Source organism: Sinohyriopsis cumingii, chromosome 15, assembly GCF_028554795.1.
Source record: "Sinohyriopsis cumingii isolate HCF-2022 chromosome 15, ASM2855479v2, whole genome shotgun sequence".
Lineage (NCBI taxonomy): Eukaryota > Metazoa > Mollusca > Bivalvia > Unionida > Unionidae > Sinohyriopsis > Sinohyriopsis cumingii.
In genome coordinates, this window is record NC_142975.1 from 104,105,489 (window position 1) to 104,119,934 (window position 14,446).

At 33.5% G+C, this 14,446-nt stretch overlaps 1 protein-coding gene across 7 annotated transcripts in view; it reads left to right on the top strand.

Moving 5' to 3' along the window:
• The window catches only part of LOC149782406 (cell adhesion molecule DSCAM-like), an 82,735-nt gene that overhangs the window by 947 nt on the left and 67,342 nt on the right, over window positions 1-14,446 (top strand). For 6 of the 7 annotated variants that reach the window (XM_089933795.1, XM_089933796.1, XM_089933798.1 and 3 more), the window contains exons 2-3: window positions 8,867-9,175; window positions 13,985-14,287. In XM_089933795.1, the coding sequence (XP_089789921.1) occupies window positions 8,867-9,175; window positions 13,985-14,287 (612 nt within the window). The remainder of the gene's footprint in view (window positions 1-8,866; window positions 9,176-13,984; window positions 14,288-14,446) is intronic. The other variant, XM_089933797.1, reaches the window with a different exon arrangement.

The window sequence follows — 14,446 nt, forward strand, 5'->3', positions numbered from 1 at the left end:
TACAGCAATACAAGCCCCTGTGATTGTGCACACACAACACTGTTTCAGTCCACAATTGTTTTTTTGACAATCTCAATAACTACATCATTTTGGAGTTACATCCCTTCCAACACATGTATTCAAAACTAATTCCCTCTTTTTATTTGCTTAGTTTCTTTTAGAAATATTAAAACTTGACATTGCAAATAATGCATGCAGACAACACAGTTTTTACTGACATGGACTGTTCTAAAAGCCAGAAATGGATTGTAAGCATTCAATCTGTTTGTTTACATTGAGAGGTAAAATCCCTTTGGTTTCAAATGCCAATAACTTCACAGTGTTATAGTACAAAGGAGACCCTAAACCTCTTGATAGAATCCTAAACCTCTTGATAGAATCATATCATACTTGGCATGAATTATTCAGTCCTTCATTGTAAACCACATTGTGCCTATCAATGGTGACATCTTAAAGCTTAGGACTAGAATTATTATGAAATTAAGATGATGTTTGTTGTCTCCATGTACTTGTTGACCTAGGTAATTTTGTTAATCTATTGTTTTTCATTAGCTTCAATTTTCTGATTCCCTGGATGGTTTTTCTTTATCCCATGAAGCTGAGAATTTATTTTGTTGCATATATACTCTTCCTTTTTTGATGTTCTTGTCAAAGAATAATTTGCATTAAGGCATTGGCAGAAGCTTTTTATTTGGTTAATGATTATCCCAGGATCAAAAGTGTCACGGTAATTCTCTTGTATAAAAGGACATTTTAAATGCATATCTCATGATCAAAGGGTATCTTATTTTGCCTTGAATTGTTATTTTATTAATATTATTATTATTATTATTATTATTATTTCTTTAAAATTATGAAAGTATATTACTAGTAAAATTCTGCTACTTCTCTGTTCCCACCCAAAAGATTAAAATCTTTTATACAGTTATGCTCAGTATTAATTTTCATTCTAATTGTTCATCTTTACTAAGCAAAGATATGTGTGTCAGTTATAATGTTGAAAGGAATTTGAATGCATGGTTAAATAATTGCACAAATTTTAGTGTTACATAAAGTAATAATAATCAATATTTTCTGTGAATAAAGGTGATGTACAAGATATTTGTATATTAGTATATCTACTTATTATATCAGGTATCATTAAAGTCCTTGGACTGTGATTTTTATAGTAAAGTGCATAATCTGTGCCCATTAACAAGAATGCTGTAACCAATCACTACTATTTAGTGTAAGATTTAGTTTTGTTCTTGTGAGTGCTAAAATAATATATAGTAATATCATTAAGGTCATTATTGCCAACTATCTAGACCCGTCAGAGCTATTTGCAAAAAATATAATCTTTCTGATAAATTCTAGATTCACTGCATTGCAGAACAACAGCAATTATTGTTGTTGTTGTTGTTATAGGGTTTAACTCCATTTTCCAGCACACGATAGGCTATACATGGTGGCCAGTATTAATGGTGGAGGAAGAACCCGGAAAAAACCCGGAAAGAACCACCGACCCATGAGAAGCTACTGACAAGCATTCTCACATACCCACATAGGCTGAATCCGAGACTCAAACCCACGCAGACAGAGGTGAGATGGCAGTGATCCGTAATGGAAAGCGCTTTAGACCACTTGGCCACTTGGGGCCCCCAGCAATTATTGTAACTTATTGGATAATTGGACATTAATCTACATGAGATTTAGAATATATAAAATTGATGATATCAGCCACTGATTGCAAGACAGTTCATGTTAGAAAAGATAATCCCTTTAATCATATCTACTCAACTGCATGTCCAAATATTGTCCAATGAGTGAAGACACTGCACCAGTAAGCTCCATTACACTAAACAAAGACCTCATTGATGCATTACATCACGGTGTTTATCAAGACTGAAATTCCACACAATCAGTGGGCATAGGTTTAGTGTCATTTATGATCATTATATATTTTGAAATTAGATGCAGCAAATAACTGACACTTTAGATTCACAAGAAACAAAATGTATCAATTTCCATCCCCAGAAATTTCAAATTGTTATTAAACAAATGTGCTGATCAAAACTTGTAAACTACCACACAAAAATGTAGTAATATATTGTGAACCATCTGTCGCAGTGTTGTACATTGAGTGAGGGTAGTTTCCTATGTCCCCCAATGATTGGGATTTTTTTCATCAGAATTAAAGAGTATTGCTAATTTTTATTAAGGAATGATTATTCTTTTCACTGCTGTCACTAGTAATAAAGAAAGTCTGGAAAGGTGATAAAACTGTAAGATGACATTAATTATTTATTTAAAAATAAATGAATTTGGGACTTAAGGTGGGCGAGTGGTCTAAATCATTCACTTCTATGAATCACTGTCATCTCACATCTGTCTGCATGGGGTTGAGTGTCGGGCTCAGCCAATATTAGTATGTAGGAAATCTTGCCAGTAGCTGCTCATGGGTTGGTGGTTCTTACTGGGTTTTTATTTTCAGGGTCCTTCCTCCACCAAATATACTGGCTGTCATGTATAGCCTATCTTGTGCTGAATGGCATTACCCCCCCACCAAAAAAAAATAATATATCTTGCAATGAAAACATTTTAGATTTGTGGTAGTCAGCAGAGTTGCAATGAAATGTTTTTGAAGTACATTAGCATAATGTCTTTTTAAGGATTTAGTTACCTTTTGGCAAGAAGGATTTAATTTGATTTTGAGGTTGAAATAATGACAAAAGACTCTGAATTTATAGATTTGTCTGTTTGGAAAGGAAAGTAGTTAAAAAAATTCAGCTGTTAAAATAACAAATGTTGATAAATAATGAGAAAACAAAATCCAGAATGGAATCTTCAGCACATTTCAGCTTTGCCAAATATTCAAGCATGATATCCTTATTTTATGAGTTAATGTTATATCCTTATGTTATGAGTTAATGATATCCTTATGTTATGAGTTAATGATATATCCTTATGTTAAGAGTTAATGATATCCTTATGTTACGAGTTAATGATATATCCTTATATTTTGAGTTAATGATATATCCTTATGTTATGATTTAATGATATCCTTATGTTATGATTTGCTTGAACGTATGTTAAAACTTTTTTGCAGTGATATCATTGTCTCAGGAAGATAGGGCAGATCACAAAATCAATGTGGCAAAATTGTCAATGCAAATAAAATCAGTTAATTTGTATTGTCCTATTAGCATAATTAGTGTCTGTATTATATCATGTTATTTTCCATAGATTTTGTGTGTTTCCTCAGATGAATGTAAACTTGTTTATATTAAGGGTGCAGGACACAGTGTCCTCTGCTGTAAGGATCTTATGTGCAACACTGCTATCAGTTCCCATTATCAATGACTAGGTGATGACTCAATTTGTTTCTTCATCCATCACATTTTATTATACATTCCTAGAGTCAACTTTGGTATACACTTGTGTCATAAGTGTGATTGCTCCCATATTGAGGGTCTTATCTTTAAGTTCAGTGTAATTGTGTTGTAAGTTTCTATTCTTCTTTATATTTTATAACTTTAGAACCATTTAAGATGAGGGGATGAAACTTGGTATAGCAAGATGTCATTCTTAAATGGTAGTCATGAAACATGTTGAAGCTTAAAGTTACAGATAACTATTTTAGGTTTAAGTCACACTTTCTATTCAGTTTTGTAACCTGGATGTTATTCAGATTAAATGAATATAGCATGGTTTACTTACACATTGTCACTAGAAGGTATTTTGCGTAGGATATATATGGCAACTTATTTTCAAGATCAAGGTCACAAGTTATATTTTCTTTAAAATTACTGCTGGGGAGAATTTACTCTAATAAGCAATTGAATTGAATCCCCAAAGTTTATATAAATAATGATGTTGTTTAAGGTTCAGGGATGAGCCATTGTACAGCTACAGAGTTGAACTTGATGGCATCTTTTACATCAATGTCAAGGTTTTATCTTCAGGATCACATATCAGATTTGTGTTGCCACTTCAGTGCCTTTTAATGCCATTTGAGACATAACAGTCAGATTTGGTTACTTTCAATGTCTGCCCAGTGACATTGCAATTCAGATCTTGGATTTCATTATTGTGAACTCCTGTGAGCTGATCATGGTTTGGGCAGTGTGGGGTTTGAGACTGGGACAAAAATTAAATGAATTACTTGTTTTACATCTAATTTTAACTATTAACTCATTATTGATTTTTGTAAGTATCAATGTACTTTCCATCACCTATCTATATTACATGCCCAGTTTAAGGTGGAGTGTATGATGTTATGATGCTGTCTGTCAGTCTGTCTGTGTAAAATAATTAAAGTTGTCCATCAGACTTTGGGGAAGGCATAGCAGTCAGGAAGAACCCTATGGACTCTGAGGTCAAATATTATGGTCACTGTGACTGAAAGAAAGCAACATTTGCAACACAATACTGGTAACTCAAATTCTTTACCATCTACAATTACCAAGCTTTGTGGGTGTCTTGTACATGGGGTAAGGAAGAAGCCTATAAGTTTGGGTATCCAATGGTCAGTGGTTAAGGTCACTATGACTGAAAGATGAAATATTGTCCAGAAAATTCAGTTATGGACATTATTGGGTACCTTAGGTTAATAGAAGACCATTGATTTTGGGGTCAAAATGTCAAAGATTATGGTCATTGACAGCAAAAGTAACTGTAGTTTAAGATAGTACACTTGTACCTTGACCAAAGTTTGTAGAAAGATTACAGTTAAGGTTTTGGAGAGGCTTATTAATTTTGGGGTCAAAATGTCAATGGTCAAGGTCACTATAACTGACCTTACACAGTAGGCTGAAAGAAAGCTATATTGATTTTTGATCAAAAGGAAGGTGAAAGATCAAGGTGAATAACTAAATAAAAAGAACAGCAGTTGTAGACCCAAATTTAGAGTGCTTACATTTAATTTACTGGAGAGGTTGATTGATTTTGTGGTCAGAATTTCAAAGATCAAGGACTTTGTGCTTCAATGAAAAATGGATTTGGCAGACATTCTTGTTTCAGGGAAAATTCTGTTACCAAATTTTAATGATCATTTGTACATGGGGTGGTAAAATTGTGTGATCATACTGTTATTGTATGGAGTGATGCTGTTAATCTTCCTTTTAGCCCCTACACATCTCGGGGGAAAATATGGAGGTGGTACATACCATCTTGTCAAAACAAACTCAGTCCATCTCAAACCCCCTGCCAAATGTCGCATATTTAAAAAATTGGAGGGCCTATGGGACAGTTACCTACACCAGTCAGCTTTTGGCTTATTAGTGTTAGATAGTTCATGTTTATACAGGAATGTGGTATATATGTTTATTTTTTCGCATTTAGAGATACAATAGCCACTTAAATAAGAAAGCTAGAAAGTGAGGTTGAGCATTATGAGCATGTGGTTTGCATTTCAGTGTAAATTTTGAGTCTTTTGTTCTTTTCTTTATTTTAAATAGCAGTGATTGTCATTTGGAATTTAGTCATGCATATCTCAATTTCTTTTGTAACACTGATATAAATTTATGTTATGCAAGAGAAACCAAATTGTGTATTCATAAAGTCATTATACTATGTGGAAATCTGAAGTCAGATATGTTGTCCATGGGTCATCATCAAGCATTGGCTATTCATATTTCAATCATTAATATACCACAACTCCTCCATGTTGGAGGTGTACAACCTGTACAAGCCAGGTCATGGCACTTACCCTTGCACTGCTTCATTGCAGAGTGAGCATGGAGGGTACTGATGTACTTGACTTGAATTAGTCTTTAGTCTTTAGTCTTCTGAAAATGTTTGTTCTGCATGTGTTTTGATGAAATCAGTTTTTGTGGAAAGTCATTAGTGCTGTCACGTCCAAGCAGTAGAAAAGGCTGACTCATTTTACCTGCTCCCAAATTTGCTTAAGCAGTGAATTGTATTTTTGTGTGAAGTGATGGTGACCCAGCTATGTTGTTCTTCAGAACTAACATTAAAGATGAGCAGTGTCATAATTTTATATCTTTCTTTTCTGCTAGGACTTCTGTAGATAAGATGCAATCAAAACTGTTTAGGGTGGAACTGTAATCTTTCTTAGTTAAACCATATCGAGTGATAATTGTGGAGAGGTTTGTATATATCTTTTTTGTACTTTGTGCAAACAATTTAAAAAAATTGTTATTATCAATATGTTGATATGTCTTAAATTATGAAAATAAATGATTACAGGCTGCTGTCTGACTCAAACATTTTTGAAGTCATTAATTACAAATTGAATCAAACAAGATGTGCATTACATGTATTATGTGTATCACCCAAAATTCAGGTTTACTTTTTCCTTATTATATTTTTCTCATTGCATGTCTCATTCATTTAGCTAAACTTAATGCTTGCTTATGTTTTTGTTCCCAATTCTTAATTATCCTGCACATTAATTTGTTTAAGGAAAAAGGTCGATCATAATATTGTGCTGATGATTGCTCTAATGATGAATTTATACTTTTATACTAAAAATGGATTGCTCAAACATAAAATTACTGTCAGCTGTTGAGGACTTGAAGATTTAAAAAATGTAAGGATATTGTTGGTTTTTTTTATCTTTAAAGAAACTATGTCATATATTGCTTACAAGATACACATTTGACAGGAGATATATTAGAGCACATTGTCATTATGAATGTATCTTAAATTGTTACAGGTCATATATTAAGGAGTTAATGTATTCTATTAGATAACTACTTTGACATAAAATATTATAAAAAGGACAGTGATGGTAATTTAATTTCATTAGATATTCTAATTGATGAATGGAACTTCACTTTAATTAATGTATACAGACGAAATAAGGATCATCCAAAATTGTACAGTATTGTAAATGATACTATATATGAATATGAAAATGAGTCTGTTATTGAGACTTTAACTTGGTTCAAGATCCTGAATTAAATTTATATAATTATAGATATTTAAATACCGTGGCGTTCTACGCACATTCTATTATGAGTTGGGGTGGGGTGCTCAAAATATTTATTTGAATTACTATGGAATTCCCACCCTTGCTCGTTTTTGTAGGAAGTGAAATTAGTGATAGAGAGAGGCAAAGCTCCGAGCCCCCAGTCAGCAATATGGACAATTAAATTATTAAGAACACAAAGGTGAAACTCAAAAGAATAACAATTTAATACAATTTAAACAGTATTAATTTCTCAACCAATCTTCTTCCTCTAGACCATGTAACATCCTATTTCATCACGTGATTATAGTGTGAGATGGCTTTCCCCTGTACTTGGTTTCTACTCATCTGTGTTCTACTCTTCTAATTCCTTTCCTCCTTCCGGCATTCTCCGTACTGCGATTCTTCTTATCTTCTTCCCCTTTTGCCTCCTTTTCTCCTCCCCCTTCTCTTTCTCTTTCTCTAGCAACTAGGCTTGTTCTCTGCCTACTGCCTTGTTCTATCCTGTCTCTCTGACACTCGGGACTTAACTACCCGGTAGTTCTGTCCCCAAAAGCTTCCTTTATGAAGCTTTCTGTCCTTGAATGTACCAAGGTTTTTTTGTGCCAATTCATGAGTGGCTTCATCGGAGTTATTGCTACAACTTCTTAGCATGATGCTTCACAATGACTAATTCATTCCCAGACGAAATGAATGTTAAATTCTGGTTCGAATTGATGGCCCCACCCTTCCTCAGTTCTGATTGGATATCAATTCTACCCCAGTTGGTCCAGCTTAACAGATGAGCCTCAGGCCATCTGTCAAAGTGGGGAGATTTACAACAGCATTGAGGGTCCTTTGTTCTTAGAACAAAGCTTCCAATGTCTACATGTTAGTTTTGACACCTAACGATATGGGCTCTTGTACACACACGAATCACTACGATAGATGCAGGGTCTACATACACATGGCGCTAACCCAGTCCTTTGTTCCTGACTTACGTAATCGTGGCAGGCAAACGTGACAAATACCCTTAATACTAGAAATGCATTATTCAGATTATAAAATAAACTTTTGGTCTCATTAATCTATTTTGATCATTAAATGCAGGATTAAAGGGATATCCATGAAGAAGAAGAGACCTCTAAAAAAACCTAGATTGGACTTCTTTCATGTGTCTGAATCTTTTATGCCAAATGTAGAAAAATTGACAATTGAACCAAGTTATAGGTCTGACCCCTTAAGGATAACATTATATTTGAATTTTAAAAATTTCATAAGAGGTAAAAGTTTGTGGAAACTAAGGTCATACAAAATACATGTATATTCATAAATAAAAAATTGCATGAAGGGAATGAAATTATGCTGCAGCTGATCATGGTGGAAATATTGACAATGTATTGAGTTAAGACTGACCATATCAAATGAATTATTTCTAGATACATTGTTGATGGAAATCCATGGAAAAACTAGCCTTGGAATGAGCATAACTCAGCCTTTTATGGTCATTTTGATTGAGATTATAAGATAAAAGAATGTCAAATTTAAAATGTAAATGGGTATATGAAACTGACTACATATCAGGGTAATGATTGTTGAATCTTTATGTACTCACTTTTAGTCTGAATTAATTCTTTTGTTAGCACTAAAATTCAGATTGGATGATATCACACTTATGGACACAGATAGTTTTGCCATATCTGATTATATGCTGTGAGAGTTCTTATCAAGTTGTGTGAATCTGGAATTCAGGACTGAGTGAGAATAAGTTGGAGTTTATTTCAGGAGACCACATAATTTGTATTTGAAAGTATAATTACTTGGGTGTAAACAGTTCTTGAGGTTATCCAGCTAAATGTGAGTTTCATAAAATAGAATTTAAAATATCATACATGATAGTCTACAATATTGTATATTTGACCCTATGTTGGATGTAGCAAGTTATCTTCAACGTTATTTTGTTTATCTTTCTAGGAACTCCATCTGTTGGTGTTGTTGGTGGCAATGCCTATTTGAACTGGACAATTAGCAACTTAGCATATGATGTTGTTAGATACATTAAAAATCCTGCAAACAATGCATCAGTGATGGCTTTTGACAAGAATAAACTAACTCCCACCATTACCTTTGACAATCGAGCGATGTTTACAGGTGACCTGTTGCATGGCATTGTGTCCTTGACCTTGTCTAATGTTACACTGTCAGATGCTGGGAGGTATTCATTTACAGTGTCAACTGGAATTGGAACACAGATTTTGGGTAGTCAAGTGCTTATTGTTGTAGGTATGTATGTCATCATTGCTACCTGATTACATAACATGCTTGGTATCTTTTTTATCACCACAATACTAGTGCTCTGAGGGTGATTTTATTTTGCCTTGTTCCTTGCTTGTGTTCTTTAATTTTTCATTTATTTGTATTATGAGTTTGTTGCACAGGCCATTTCCTTGACCTAACTTCTCCTACACTCATCAAAAGCAGTTGTGTAAATGTATTTTTAGAAAACTACCTCATGTATAGCAAAACAAGGTCAGATGCTGGGAAGTGCCAAAAGGCATCTGTCAAGCAGCACTTTTAGTGATCAAGTACTTGTTGTAGCAGGCTGCTACCTAACCACAAGATGTATGTGACCTACTTTACCCTTATGACAATGGTGATGTGATTGATATAATATTTTGTCTCTTGGATTGTAGGTTTGCCTATTTTAATTTTGTTCTACCACCCACGTGTTGCACCCTGTTTCCTTTGCACTCATCAAAATAAATTCTATCAATTAATGTATCTCAAGAAAAGTATGTAACCTATATTGAAAGTAGGACACTGTAACATGTCTTCAAAGATAATGTGTGAATTTGCATTTTAGATGCTTCATACCGTCAAGATTGATATCAACCTTCTAAATTCATTTTACATGGTTGCATCTTTACCAAAAGATGAGGCAATATGACCTATTTTGTCATGCCTGTTTACTGTGTTAGTGAAATGAATTGTATGACACTAGAAACCATGTATACATTATGCCTCTAACTTTAAATGCACTACACATGAGTGCAAGAAAGGTAGCTTTCTTTGACCTGATTTCCATTGTTGACTGTCATCACCACTATGCATTTTCATCGTTGTTCAGTAATAAGTTCAATCCATTCCCATATTTTAACCGTATGATTCTCAGATTACCGTAAAGCAGTAAATAACCTTGAATTTCTGTGTTAATGCAACAATGTTTTAGTGATCTATTTAATAACTCCAAAATAAATCATTTCTTTTTTTGATAAGTCTAGTCAGTTTATGATTCTTATATTGGATGGTCTCTAGGGTGATTTATTAACGAGTTCTTATTGAGTTAGCTATGAGGATGTCAATTACAACTACAGGCCATAGAGCAGACTCTGGGAAAGTGGAACGGGTGAGATTGCTATGACCAAACACATTTATTAATGGAGCAAAATCATATGATGGGACCCATTCCTACAGTTTTAACTTGAAAGTACAGTGTTTAGTTGAGGGGTGAAACCTTTTGAATGGATGTATAAATGATTCATCCAACAAAGAACAGTTGCTTCTGAGCTGTTCCTGAAATCTTGTATCTACAGTAAAGGTGGCAATAATCATGAACCTACAAAAAAATATTGATTCAGAAAAATGATTTTGGCTTATCATTTTTAACAACAAATATTTTTACAAGAAGATGTTTTCTTTCACATCAGCATATTGAATGTGAGAGATATTTTCCTTCACATTGTGTATAAACTGTATAAAGCAGTGCATCTTGATGTCCATTATTGACCAGAATGAACCAGCCAGTGCAATTAGGAAAGATGGAGGGAAGCCTTTTCCTACCAGAAAGAGTTCAATACCTCCTGGGCAGTGTAAAAATATTTTACTCCCATGCAAGGCATATCAAAAGGGAGATGATACTTTTGTGAAAGAAAGAAAAGTGTAGATGATCAAGAGTGCATTGGAGAAAGAGATGAGCAGTTGAGATTTCCAATCTGTTATCATGATACTTTCACTCTACAGCGTCTATCTATTAATAGTGACATATGGCCAGAATATTAATCCCATCATTCTTTATATTTGATACTAGAGTCTGACAATCTATACCGATCCGTTGTTGATCTTCCCAGGACTGATCGAGCCTGGACTAGTTCATGTCATTGGATAAGGTGCAAATAGTAAATCCTTATTAAAACAATGGCAGAGTGGGAAAGCAGGCTGGGCAACACTGTAAGCAACACTGGTTTTTGCTCTTTGTAGGTTTGAGCTTTAGTTTTACACAAAGTTGTAAGATGTTTACTTGGCATTTGTTTGCCCTTTGAACCCATTGTAACACATGACTTGAATCAAAACTGGGAAATGGTACAAGAAAGATGGAGACAAACGAAAGAAGTAAGACAGGCAGGGACTTTGGCAGCAGCCCCCCAAAATTAACCCTGGTTCCAGAGGTGGAAATCTCGAAATAGGATTTCAATGAGTATAATTTTAGGCTCAGAAATTATACTTACTCCAGTTCATGTGATCCACATACTTTAAGCGGATATGTTGCCAAGATTAGTCTGTAAGTGCAGTTATCCTTGACAATAATAGGACTAGTGACTATGGATCCAACAACAATCAACAGCCTTCCTTCAGGGTGACTTGATTTTTATAGAAAAGATGTACTGCTAAGTCATTGCCAATTTATGTATGTCTTTGCTTTTCACAACTAAAACTTCAATCCCAACATGGACATTTGTGTATATAATGTGTGTTAGTATGGTTGTTGGTTAGTTAAAATTGAGTATTCGAAGTTGTGCATGTTGGTCAGTAGATGATTGGATACTGGTCAGTCAAATGGCATATTGATTAATAGCTATGATGATTGTTAGTCCAGATGACACATTGGTTAATAGATGAATTGGTTTGGTCAGTCCAGACACCTTGATCCTATATTCCCTTTAGTTTACAAATGTTATTATGTGGTCATAATGTTAATTTCCCATTGTCCCCATAATGACCACACTATGTATCCTATAGTGTCACATGTAGCTGTAATTTTTGTAACTAATGGTACATGATTTTATCTAATGTTTATAATTTGTATTATTGGTTGTAAATTGTACCAATTATTTTTCATTAGTTTCTGCCTACATGACTAGGGTCTGTTTTTAAGACTATTAAGAGACTGTTACAGTAATAGATGATTATGTATGTTTTTACAGTTACTAATAATGACCTTAATAATATGACTTAAAGATGACTTTAGGTTAATATCTCATTGGATGATGGGGTTTGGTTGGTTCTAGAAGAATTCAGTAGCTTCCCATTGGTTGGGCTAGGTCACATGATTTGGTAGATTTGGAATAAATTGAGTAGTAAGATCCGTCACGTGGGGTATGTTGTGAAAAAGCTTGAAGGTGTATATTAGAAGAGAACTGAGCAATCAGATTCATTTTCATTTGTATTTTGGAGTTGACCTCATTTCCTTTGTTTCTGTTGTAAGTCTGATGGTGTGTTTTATGTTGTACTTAAATATTTTTAGAGAGGACAAAATTTTGTTTGAACTGTTCATTGAAAATAGAAAGTTCTCATTATTAGGACTGTAATATTATTCAGTAACTCTTGTAAATTATTTCAGAGGAGTTCTGGATGAAACCATTTTGAGAATGTCATGATTCTTTGCAGACCAGTACATTTCCAGTTTTCAAATTTATTGGGAACTTTTCATTCATTTGGACTTTCATGAGAATTATTTTGAATTCACTTCATAATATTGCAAGTTCCTCTCACATTTTCATTTTGGTTCTTTTGTTGACTTAGTTTTTGACCACAGACTTGTAGCAATACACTTTTTTCAACATTAACTTTCCATTGTCCCTATAATGGCTCATATGACTCCAAGTAATCCCTATTACTAATTACATTATATCAGTCATTGGCATCACTAAGTCCTACTCAGTTCTGTAATATTCCAGTTTAGCCCTATTACTAATTACATTATATTTATCACTGGCATCACTGATTCCTACTCAGTTCTGTAATATTCCAATTTAGCCCTATTACTAATTACATTATATCAATAATTTGCATCACTGATTCGTAATTCAGTTCTGTAATATTCCAGTTTAGCCCTATTACTAATTACATTATATCAATCATTGGCATCACTAAGTCCTAATCAGTTCTGTATTTTTCCAGTTTAGCCCTATTACTAATTGCATTATATCAGTCATTAGCAATTTAGAAATTGACTCTCAGGTATATAAATCATTGAAGTATGTTGTAAATAAAACTATTTATATATGTATCATCATCATCATCATTATCATCACTGTAAAAAAGTCACTAATTCATATGGAAAAATTCATTAGAGGGAATGGAGTTTGCATGGACAAATGCAGTAACACAAACACACACACACACAGATATATATATATATATATATATATATATATAGTGAAACACAGTTGCCATATTTATTAATTTATGAGGATTTTATTTCTGTGAGGAACATCTGTATTTATTAATGTGATAGGATGCTATTTTAGGAAGCAGAAAGAATGTGGTGTTCAGCTAATTTGTTATATTAAATATATCTAATAAAAAAATCAACTTTAATAATTTTTTGACTTAATTACACAGACACTGCTGTTCTCTTATAATTATATTCTGTGTCTCTCCCTCATGTTGCATAATTGTTTGAAAAAAGACATACTTTTTCAGATTTGTGAAGATCTTTATGAAACATAAATATCAAAACCCTTACCCCCCAAAAATATGTGGTCCGATGGATTTTCAGTTTTGTGGGGTTTCACTGTATTAATGTTTATATACAGTATGAACCTTGTGCTATTGTTTTGTTATATTTAACTGCTTGATTACTTTCAGGAATCTTTGTAACATTCTACATATCTTTTAAGTTTACACAGATGCATGTAAAAACTCAGTGTCTGTGAGCGATAGATATATGTACACATATACAGTACATCTGTTATTAACTTGTATAACAACATTTGTGAAATTTGGTGCAATATTATCACTGAGTCTATGACTGCACAGATGCATTTATCCTTTCACACTTATTTAATATACTACTTTTTATTTTGTTTTCAGACAGCCCTGATATCCCAGTGGTTAGATCACTTTTTTTGTCTGCTGCGGTTGGACAAGAGTACAAGCTGAACTGCTCTACAGAGTCTAGAAGTGCTCCATTAGACCATAACCTGACTATGTACTCTGAATGGAAGAAAAATGGAATGAACATAACCATGGGATCTGGGTACAGTGTAAATGGAACGATACTGACTATTAGCAGTCTTAGCAGGAATGACAATGGGGCCACTGTTACATGTAGAGCTTTTGAGGACCAGCGTAGAATTTCATCTGAGAGTAGCGCATTTATCCTGAGTGTTTTTTGTGAGTAGCAAATTTCATGATATATTTTTACAATTTTTAGTTAATCAGAATATATATATATATATATATATATATATATATATATATATATATATATATATATATATATATATATAATTTAGTGCAGTTTTTAACTCCATGAAATTATCCTTGATTACT